Below are 11993 nucleotides of genomic sequence, written 5' to 3' on the forward strand. Positions count from 1 at the left end.
TACCCTACTAAAAATACCTGGTGCATTAACTAAGTTACTAAAGTCTAAACATCTAAACTAATTATTTATTTAGAGAAAAAAAAACTAACCATAAAATCCAATGCTCGAATTATGTGCAAAATCGCATTTAGTTTGTTGATGTCTCCATCGCGAATATATTGTCGGAGGACCATATGTACTTAAGGAACTCGAAGTTAAGATGTTATAAAATCACATAATTCTTAAAAACTATTCAAATGAACGAAAATCTCTACTGTTGTGGCCTTATATATACCCTGAGCATATCTCGGATGCTAAGACTAGAATTACGCGTTTTACACTTATCTCGAATATTGAGATCCTGTTCCAAATTTATGCGTATCTCAAATGCTCAGTCACCATTCTCCCACTTAATACGTATCTCGGATGCATCCTAGATACGTCACGGCGTCATATCGTCATAGCACGAAGTTTCAGTCGCTAAGATGTGTTTATTTTTCACTTCACCTCTCAGTATTCGAGATGTGATACATTGTACATTTAGCTCATTATTTCATATTCTATGTATTTTTACGTTTTTTATGTATTTATTAAATTTAAATTAAAAAATCCTAAATTTTGTTGGTAATAATTAGCCTAGGACGGTCCAATGCTATTTATTAGAGTATTTTTCCCCAGAATAAGAAGAGCAGCTGCACCTCAACTTAAAAAAAAAAAAAGGACGAAGAAGAAGAAACCGAATGACTAAATTTGAAATCCACGGTATAAAAGAGAGCACTGAAGAGCGAGTTTGGTACTCGAAAGCGGGAAAATGGCGGGATCTCTGGCGGTGATACCAAGCAACGACGTTGATAACTCAGCAACCACCATCAGAGACCAGTGGGAGATCTGCTTCGCGCGCTTTGTTCCCTATCCAACCTCATCCCCATCCTCCTCCGCCGGCCTTCTCCCTCTGCCTCCTCGCCTCCGAAACCGTTCTCCCCGCGGCAACTGGATTTCCTCCCCTTCCGTCGCATTCCTCCGCCTCCTCCCCGACCTCTCCCACCGCGACGTCATCCTTACCGTCTCATTCAATGCCAACCTCCTCGTCAGTCCTTTCTTTCACTTTTACTGCATTCTGCACCTTTCGATTACTCGTTAGCTTACTTAATTTGTTACTTCCGGCGATTTATCTTTTCTCGCTTCAGTTTTTCCCTTTTAATTCGGAGTTCTTTTCAGATCGTATTTCTTTTATTCGCATCTTTTTTATCTGACGAGAATTGCTTGTGATTACGCTTCAATCGAAAGCCATTTTAGTGGATGAGAATGGAGTTTTGGAATTTTTAGATTCTGATCAGTGTTGTGTGTTTTTTGTGGCAGGAAGAGCACTACGTTTCGAAACTGCATTTCTCGTGGCCTCAGGTGTCATGCGTCTCTGGATTTCCAGCTAGGGGAATCAGAACTGTGCTTGTGAGCTTCAGAGATTCCGTAGGCGAGGTAAGATTTTTGTTCTCGATGCTGTGTATTTTGGTATTGTGATACTATAACTTTATATTGTGATAGACTGATAGGATTACTTTTTTCTCGCTGGTCACTCTCCGATCTACATAATATTATTGTTCTGTTGTAATCTGTAACATCATACACAGTTGATTCTGGGGGTTTGCAGGGCGTGACAGTATTGTTAGTTTATTTTACCAACTGAATCTCACAGCACACATAGCTATTATTTTCGGCCATGCTTGTTTTTCTCAATTTTCGGTCATCAGAGAGTTATACGAGTTGTTACGAGCTTTACACTTGCTTTTTATTTTATTTGTCAGATTCAAAAGTTTGCTTTGCGGTTTCCATCACTATATGAAGCACAGTCATTTGTAAATATTTTGAAGGTGACTTCTACCGTTGCTTATCGTAATATAATAATCTCCATTCACCCACATGGAACCAGGGGCTGGACTCTAGAAACCATAGTACTGATTGTCAACTCTTGATTATGTTCCCTTCCAGGGGCTCCTGAAAGATGAGAAGGATCCAGAACCTTTAAATACTGACTTTGGATCTGAAATTTCATCACAGTCAGAGTTCGTGTCCTCAAACAAGCACTGCCACAGGTATAAAGGAGTTTTGTGTAATTGGGCTATATTGGGAGGAATGTGAGGACGTGACAATTATCATTGTGTTTAATAGTTAGTACATAACCTTTCACTCCACTGTTCATATTTTCATGGACATCCTTTGTTCTTTCGTCATTTCCCTTCAATTGTGGCCATAGGAATAATATATTTTTCTCATGAGCTATTTGAAGTATGAGTTGACTAAAGGTTTAATTATTTTATTAGTCCCTATAGTTTTACCAAATATTTAATTAGGTCCTTATATTTTTTTTCCTTTCAATTGAGTTCCTCCTTTTAATTTTGTAATTACATTCTTTTCATGTTAAAAATGTTAAAATTAACATAATATTTTTACCAAAATACATGTAGTCAAAGATTTAATTAAATTTTTAATTATAAATATCTTTAATTTGCGAAAAAATATTCAATTAATTCTAAAAATTTTTTACACTAGAAAGGACTTAATTACAAAATTAAAGTAGTATAGAGACCCAATTGAAAGGAAAAAAATATAAGAATCTAATTAAAAATTTGATAAAACTACAGGGACCAACAGCATAATTAAACCTTGACTAAATTGTGATGGAGGGTGGAGACTATATATAATATATTGAGCCTTCCTGTGACTGTAGACCCAGCGAGGAGGCCAGCTTTATGACTCCCGTTGACACTTACAAACCACAAATGCCACGAAGTATTAAAACCGAAGAAAAGCAGCCTTCAGGCACCCAAGAAATGGAAGTACCACCTGGTTTCAGCATTGCAGGAATCCTCCCAGCTTTGCCACCCAGTTTTACCACACTTCTGATGGATTGCTCTGAGATCAACCATAGTGGGTGAACTTTTTTGTTTTAACATAATACATGTTCTAGTTTCATACCATAAACTTTTTCATTTGAACAAAATCATGTCTTGCAGCTCAACCAATTGCTTCCCAGGAAATTGAACTGAAGTCCCAAATTGTGGTACATATCTTGAATTTCAGCTAAGAAAGTTGGATTATGCTTTTGATCACCTTATTCATGGTGCTTCTATTAATAATATGCTGTATAAGGACAATAATTTGGAAACACATTTTCTCTGCTGATCATGTTTCATGTTATTTATTTTCCTTTGATGTAGAGGTACATGGAAGATTCTTCCTTCCAAGGTAACAATCTGTCCTTCTCACTTATATCTGTTAGGATTACTTAATGGTTATTTCTGTTTCATTCGTTCATTATGATGTGTCATTTCTGTTTATTTAATTCGTCTTGTCATTTTTATCTTCACTCCTATTTTAAAACATGAGTGGAAAACCCTGAACGCTTCTTATTATTCTTTGGGCTGAATTGGATATTTCTGCACCGTTTCTGTGCACCTCAACATCAGGGGGAATTCGTGTAATGCTGTTTATGCTAACATATTAGTGGTCTGAACATGAACTGACTTGTGCGGAATGCATTCTTTTGTTAATATTGCAAGATCTGCTAACATTTTCCCACAATACTTATGTTACATGTTCATGTTACTAGATATGTTGGTTAAAGTGGAGAAAGTTATCGACGAATTGGGGGGTGATCTGTCGTTGCCGTAGTTTTCCGAGGGGCATTGAGAACAACACACTGAGCAGCTTAGCATATCCTGCTGGCTGCCGAAGCATGGTGACGTCTATCACAATTTGCCCAAATGTACTGTGGCTTTGTATGTCCTTTCTCATTTTAACAACAAAGCACAGACTAACTTACTGAGTCAAGGTTAAATTTCTCGTTAGCTTCCTCTGCTGTTCAGTAAATAGCAATGCCAGGAACCAGGCAATGTAAGATCAGCTTATAGATATACAAATCATATCATGTGATTTCTGTTTAGGAAGTCATAGCTAAAGAGGTGATGTCAGAAAATTCGAAGCAAAACTAGAAATCAATAACGGTATTGACCATTTTCTTTTTCTTTTATTTTTTAACCCAATCAGATTTGCTTATAACTTTCTGGCCTTTTGCACTTTACCCAAAGTGATTCTTCTCTATTAGCATTAAAAAAGGGGTGAAGTTCTAGTTTGTTCTTTGAAATTGTAAATAGTTTTTATTTTAGTCCTTAAAATTATCAATTTAGTCTATGAAGTTGTAATTTGCAAATCATTTATGTCTCTTAAAATGATCAGGAGTAGAATATAATTGTAAAGATTATGACATGAAATGTATTAGGAAATAAATTAATATCCTTTGAAATTTATAGATTAAATTAATCATTTATTTACTTAAAAAGAAGTAGATACACATACACTCAAGTCAACTTAAAGCTAAGGACTAAAAAAGTAAAAACGTCATTTCCGGCCTTCAATAATAATTAGACTTTGTCTGACGCGCAAATTCACTCAGCAAAACAAACTATAACAGCTAACAGAAAAAACGAACCCTTTCTTGTCATGTAGGACGAATTGACAGTGAGGGGCAGGATCCTCCCATGAATATTTTAAATTGTTTGTCTCTTTGTCTACATTCTCCTTTGTTAAAACAAAAAATCCAAGTGAACGCTCAAATTGATTTTAACCAATTTGAGATTGAATCCTTTAGTTTTTTTATAAATTTTTTATTATTCTATAATTATTTGAGAATCATCTTTAGATGGATTGATCTTTCATCACTTTACAAAGCACTAACTTATTTTATAATAATATTTTAAAAATTTAATTATATATAATAAAATTTAGATTTAGCTATTATGTATTTTAAAGACATATATTAAAATTATCATTAATAAAAAATTTTAAATTTTTTTATCTTAATAAATGCAAAAAGAAAAAGAATATTAGAAGCTAAACTTTGTATCATTTTTTTTAAAATTGATAATTTTAATTTATGTATTTAGAGCACATATTAACTAAATTCTAAACTCTATTAAAACATTATTTATCTAACGTGTATACTAATAAAAAATTTATTAAAAGCAACCGAAAGAGCCATTTGAGTGGTTACACAAAAATGAAAAATTTATTTATCTAACTTGTCACTAAATTTGTTTCCATCATTATCATAATTTTATCTATATCTAAATTTTTTTAGAATTTATATATCTTGTACCCTAAAAACACATATTAAGTTTATAAATTAAAACAAATATTAAAAATATAAAAAAATAAGTTTCTAATATATTTATTTTACATTCTTTAAATAAAAACATTTAAAATTTTTAAAATAAGAATATCCGAAATTGAACTAAATTTATTTTTACTGAATTTCATACTAAATTTATTTAATAACTTACTGTAATATGAACTGAAATGAACTGCTATAGGATTATTGGTTCTCTGGCATTACTCTTCGTAATATTCTTAATAAGTAGTTAAGTACCCGATTAAAATAAAAGCTGCAAAAGGTCAACGGAGTCGAAATTAAGATTGTCTGACTTGTTGCTTCCTGGCATGGATACAAGGTTTTGCAACACTCGTCAGCTGTCTCTTGAAAGAAGCATGCATCACTCGAAGCCGGCGAGGTAAACAAAGTCAGGGGAACCTAACAACTTGCTCCCAGCTTATATGCACTTGAAGCATTGCATAAGATATGACATCATCAACCAAATTAGGTTAGTTTAATAGTTAACTCACTGGTCCGCATAAATAAGTGTCGGGATTCGAATCTCGCCTTGTATATACAGCAACTCAATAAGCCACCATCAAACTCTTAAATAGAACTCTAATCCATAACGGATTAGTTCTTGACCTGCTGGATTGAAAAATACGGTAGAAATAAAAAAAAAATATGACATAATTCATTATTTAAAAGAACCAAAAAAAAAAGTCACACCAATGTATTCTATTGTAGAAACCTCAACTTATTCTATTGTAGATTTCAAGATATTATTATTGCTAAAGAGTTGACTGTAGTGATGGCACGAGTTGTATTTGGGAGGATTAGAGGGAAGACAATTCTTGAAAAAAGAAAACCACTCCAAAAGATTCTGAAGTAGATGAAAAAGATCCTAAAATATTGAAATAAAAAAAGACTTCTCTTAGTTGGACTTGACAAAATTGTAAACATCTTTAAGAGAGCAATAAAATCAAATGACAATGCCAATGGTTAACCTATATTAATGACGCGTTTAACAACAAAGTTATCCAAAGATTGGGGAGGTTGGTGGTAACTATTTAAGAGTAGTCACATAATTGGATATACTCAGACTCAAAACTTTACAAAATGAGAATCTTTTGATGGTTTCAGTGACTAAGAGAAGGGGGTTGAATCTTAACCCCCTTTTTTGCTTGAATACACTTGCTGGACTTAGATAAAACTTTTCTGTTTTTAGCTCGTCCCTAGCCACGAGACATTTTCATTTTATCTCGTCACTTGACATGAGATATTTTTAATTTTTCATCTGAACAGTAAAAACATAATTGAAGTAGGAAGAGAGGGAGAAGATTACACCAGATATATCCTAGTTCAGCTGCTAAGTGCAGTGCAGCCTACATCCAGTCTCCATCACAACAATGATGGAATTTCACTATAATCATCCAGATTACAGATTGTAAAGTGCTAACCCAACTTACAAGGGGATTCCCACAGAATCATGAAACACAACACAGATGTACAAAGGAACTCTAAGACATCTATGGTTTTTTCTTTTAATTTTGCACTCTCTGCCTTTTTCCGCTCTATGGCTTTTTCTTACAAACCTCACTGTTTGCCTTTTTCCATGAGACTCAAGACATGACAAAATTAAACAGAAAAATATTAAACAGAAAACATTGAAGGAGAAGAAGAACTGCTAGCTTAGGTAGCTCTGAGAACTCTGTGCCTTGCACTCTCAAACCTTACTCCTTGCTTCAAACAGTGGTTGTTCACTCTTTTTATAGAAGAGGGAAGCCTCCACACTTGAAGCCAAAACTCAAGCTTAACTTCTTTTCCTTCAAGAAACAGATCCGGTTCGGCCACACAGAGAGAGAAGAGATAACCATGCAAAACCCAACATGCAATTACCTCTAGTCCTTCCTTGGTCATCACTCTTCATCAATCCGAGCGCTCCATCCTTGGCTTCCTCTCCAAGATGGATTTCTGGCCCTTGATGCTTCATGATGATGATGACTTCATCTGCTCCAATCTCTGTCTCTTCCATCACTTCGCCACTCTAGCTACTTCCTGTGGTGGTTGAGCAGAATCAGAGATAAGCCATCCTCCAAAGATCTTCCTTGCTGGCCGAATCTTCATCTTTCTTTTTGAGTATGAAAGATCCGAGATTACCTCACCAAATCTTACCACTTTTTGGTGATAATCTTAGCCACAGCATACTTTTCTTTTTCGTGCCATCAACTCGATGGTCTTTAGGCTTGCTTTCCCTTCCTTTCGGTAGCTCTATGTAGCTTCCATGGCTTCCTGGTTAATGACCGAAGGAAGAAGAAAAAATAGATGAGAGAGAAGAGAGAAGATGAAGAAAAGCAATAAAGTGTGCTTGAATAAATTAATTAAAATGGGTTGCTTTTACTTCCCTTTGATTGAGTAGCGTGTAGCATTGATGATCACCATCATGTCAATTACACTTTATCTCTCATAGTTCCCATGCATTTATTAACTCCACTTTAAAGAGATTTGAATTCCATCATATGGTTTGAGTGGAGTCCGTTGGGAGTGTGCAGCATAATTAAAGAAATGGGTTTTATTTGTTAAAAGGATAAAGCAATATTGTGTGCCCCATCTCCTTTTGATTTCGGTCCAAGCAAGTTGGTCATTTACCAACAATAAATTTGGGCTTGCACATTTACATTTGGCCCAACAATAATTCAGCTTCACTTTGTTGATTATGATCTTTGAAATAAAGGCTGAACAAAATTTACACTTGGGCTTTGCAACATTTCTTTTATTTTGTTCGGCCCAATTAAAAATCCTGCATCACAAAATTATTAATTAAGTAAATATGAATTAAGATCAAATTAATAATTTTGTAATTAAATATTTTAATAATGTTTGTTCATCATCAAAATTAAACAAGAGTTTTCCAAACTCATCAATCTCCCCCTTGATGACAAACATTATTAAAATTGAAATGGAAAGAAATTAAAGATTGAGTAAAGAATACTCCCTTTGAATTTTGAATTTCTCCCCCTTTCTAAATGTCACATGGCTTCCCCTTAATGTATGCTATTTTACCAAGGGAAGCACTAACCTATAACTTTTGAATCAAGCTTCAAGTAACAATGTTATTTAGCATATTTATTCATGATGCTAAATGCTTGATTTATGAGCAGTTTTAGATAATCAAAACTCATTTGATATCATAAACTGATTTTCTGCTCAAACCTTTTCATACATAAAAAAGGTATCCAAATATTTTTCAAACATTTTCCTGTTTAGGATATCAGAGCAAAACACCATGATGGAAAAATATTTGAGTAACAAAACAAGGCAGCTTTAATACATTACACAATTTAAAGGAACTGCCAAAAATATCAAGCATGTTAACCAGGATGAAACAGAATATTCAATACAATCATGCATATTCATCAAGGTTAATTAACAACCAGTCACACATTCATTGCCAAAACATTATAAAACAGTAGCATCAATAACAATTATAATGAGGCAAGAGTAGTTTCATGCTATCATCAAGCATCAAAATATATCCTTTTAACAAGGGTGATCATGAATTTTCAACAGAAAATTTCATCATTGTTTTTCCAGATTTCAATTTTCAGCTTTTCTCCCCCTTTTGTCATCAAAGGGCACTGCAAAATAAATGAAAACATCATACCAAACAGCAGAATATTTATTTTCCACCAAAATACAATGGTCCAGAATATCCAAGTACAATACCAAAACAAGACAGCAAAAACTGTGTACAAGCTCCAAAGGATTTCTTTAAGACTGAATCATATTTTCACAAGAAAATATTTTTCAACCACCTTAATAAAATTCCATATCACACATGCATTTGAGCAAATAAATTTATCAATGACAATCAAAGCTCAAGTCAAAATTAATCCATAAAGTGCTCAAAACAGAGCCAGATCAAGGAAAAACAAAACAGGACAACAAATCAATAAAATATAATAAAGCAAAATAACAGAGTATTCAGCAACAGTAGAAGCAACAGGGAGCATTAAATATGGAGTGGAGAGAGAATTAGAGGGGATTAAATGACCATTAAGGGCGCGGTTATTAACCAAGGAGGTTTCAAAAACTGAAAAAGGAGTTTCCTTGAATCAAGGGACTAGTTGGAAGTAAAGATTTGATTTGACAACATGCTTCTTCCAACAAGATTTGATAAGACAACCAAGAGATTTTGTGATTTTATTTTTCAAAAAAATGAGGAACTAACAAAACTGTCATGAAGGGGTCAGGATTTATTAGGTGGGGCCCATAAAAATTTGAATTCTGCGTTGCCTCCCCCTTGACCATAGCTCCTTCATCATCCCTGCATTTTTATCTCGTCCAAACCTACGAGACAAAACTGAACAGAATCAAATATTCACAAATTATCAATGAAACACAAATCAAACATTCCCAAACTTTTTCTCAAGGTACAGAATCTATCTTCACAGAGGGGTTTTGTAAAAATATCAGCAATTTGGTCTTCAGATTTTACAAATTGAATATCAATAGTTCCCTTTTGCACATGTTCTCTAATGAAATGATATTTTATCTCAATGTGCTTGGTTCTTGAGTGCAGAACAGGATTTTTTGAAATGTTTATAGCACTCATATTATCACAAAATAAGGGTATGCTATTGATCTTTAATTTGTAATCTTCCAATTGTGTTTTTAACCAAATTAATTGAGAGCAACATGCAGATGCGGATATATATTCAGCTTCAGAGGTGGATAAAGCAACTGTGGCTTGTTTCTTGCTTGACCACATGTTGAGTGAGCTTCCAAGGAAGCAACACATGCCGGAGGTGCTTCTTCTATCCACTATATCTCCCGCATAATCTACATCACAAAACCCTACTACACAAAAGTCATCAGATTTAGGATACCATAATGCATACTTACAAGTTCCCTTAATGTATCTAATGATGCGTTTAACAGCCGTAAGATGGGATTCTTTTGGGTGAGATTGAAACCTTGAACATACACCCACACTTTGAATAATATCCGGTCTAGAGGAAGTAAGATACATTAGTGAGCCGATCATTCCCCTATACCGTGTCTCATCCACATTTAGGCCATCATCATCCTTTACAAGTTTAGTGTTAGGATGCATTGGTGTTTTCATTGGTTTGGAATTTTCTAAGCCAAATTTATTTATCAATTCTTTTGCATACTTTCTTTGGTGAATAAAGGTACCACTAGGAGTTTGTTTAATTTGGAGGCCAAGAAAGAAAGTTAGCTCTCCCATTAAACTCATTTCAAACTCACTAGTCATGAGTTTTCCAAACTCTTCACACAAGGACTCATTGGCCGATCCAAACACAATATCATCAACATAAACTTGAACAAGAAGGATGTCATCATTAGAAGCTTTAATGAACAAAGTAGTGTCAGTGGTTCCCCTTTGAAAATGATTTTCTAATAGGAAGGCACTAAGCCTTTCATACCAAGCTCTAGGAGCTTGTCTAAGGCCATAAAGAGCCTTTGAAAGTTTAAAAACATGATTAGGAAAATCTTTATGTTCAAAACTGGGGGGTTGAGCCACATACACTTCTCTATCAATAAAGCCATTAAGGAAAGCGCATTTAACATCCATTTGAAACATTTTGAAACCCTTATGGGCAGCATAGGCAAAAAGTAACCTAATTGCTTCCATTCTAGCTACCGGAGCAAAAGACTCATTAAAATCAATTCCCTCTTCTTGATCGTAACCTTAGGCCACTAATCTAGCCTTGTTACGAACAACTTGTCCATCCTCACCAAGTTTATTTTTAAATACCCATTTAGTACCCGTTACCTTCTTACCATCCGGATGAGGTACTAATGTCCAAACCTCATTCTTGTCAAATTGAGCAAGCTCCTCTTGCATGACCTTGACCCATGATGGATCTTCAAGAGCTTGTTTGACATTGTTGGGCTCCATTTGTGACAAGAAAGCAAAATTGCTAGGTTCAGTTTGCCTTTTGGTGGAGGATCTTGTTGTTATTCCTTGAGAGGGATCACCAATGATGAAGTCATGAGGATAACCCCTCATAGACTTCCATTCTCTAGGCTTTCGGACAGGTGTAGAACTTTGATGAACTTCTGGTGGTCTCACTGTTTCAGTTGCTCGTGTCTCCTCAGGAGACAAAATGGAAATGTCTCCTCCAATCTGACGAGACAAAACCGGGCTGACAGATTCTTCATTTTGCACAGATTTGGGATTTTCTTTACTTGTTCCATCCTCTTCACAATCTGAATCATTATCCTTTACAATACTGGGAATTAAGTTAGAATCACAAAAGGTAACATGTATGGATTCCTCTATGGTTCTATACTCTTTGAGATAAACTCTATAGGCCTTGCTTGTGGTGGAATATCCAACAAACATTCCTTCATAGGATTTTGGATCAAATTTTTCAAGGTTTTCCTTATTGTTAAGTACAAAGCATTTGCATCCAAAAACATGAAAGTACTTAAGATTCGGAGGGGTTCCTTTCCATAGCTCATAAGGAGTTTTCTTTAACCCTTTTCTAATGATTGTTCTATTCAAAATATAACATGCTGTGTTCACAGCTTCAACCCATAAAAATTTAGGAATTTCATTCTCACATAGCATGGCCCTAGTCATTTCTTGAAGGCTTCGATTCCTTCTTTCAACCACCCCATTTTGTTGGGGGGTTCTAGGGCATGAAAAATTATGAGAAATCCCTAAGTCATCACAGAATTTTTCAAAGTCTTGATTTTCAAATTCTCTTCCATGATCACTTCTCAAATGGGCAATTTTCAAATCTTTTTCATTTTGAATTTTCTTGCAAAGGGTGGAAAAAGCATAAAATGCATCGTTCTTATGAGCAAGGAAAAGTACCCAACCAAATCTAGAGTA

At 34.7% G+C, this 11993-nt stretch overlaps 1 protein-coding gene across 1 annotated transcript; it reads left to right on the plus strand.

The window, feature by feature from the left end:
- Positions 1-667: 667 nt before the first annotated feature.
- Positions 668-4001, plus strand: LOC112791753 (protein POOR HOMOLOGOUS SYNAPSIS 1). The gene is made up of 8 exons (XM_025834706.3): positions 668-1066; positions 1339-1455; positions 1782-1847; positions 1966-2069; positions 2705-2904; positions 2991-3037; positions 3195-3222; positions 3587-4001. The coding sequence occupies exons 1-8, from the start codon at positions 791-793 to the stop codon at positions 3646-3648; spliced, it is 900 nt and encodes a 299-aa protein (XP_025690491.1). The 5' UTR covers positions 668-790; the 3' UTR covers positions 3649-4001.
- Positions 4002-11993: the final 7992 nt, after the last annotated feature.

This window comes from Arachis hypogaea, chromosome 3 (assembly GCF_003086295.3).
Source record: "Arachis hypogaea cultivar Tifrunner chromosome 3, arahy.Tifrunner.gnm2.J5K5, whole genome shotgun sequence".
Classification (NCBI taxonomy): Eukaryota; Viridiplantae; Streptophyta; class Magnoliopsida; order Fabales; family Fabaceae; genus Arachis; species Arachis hypogaea.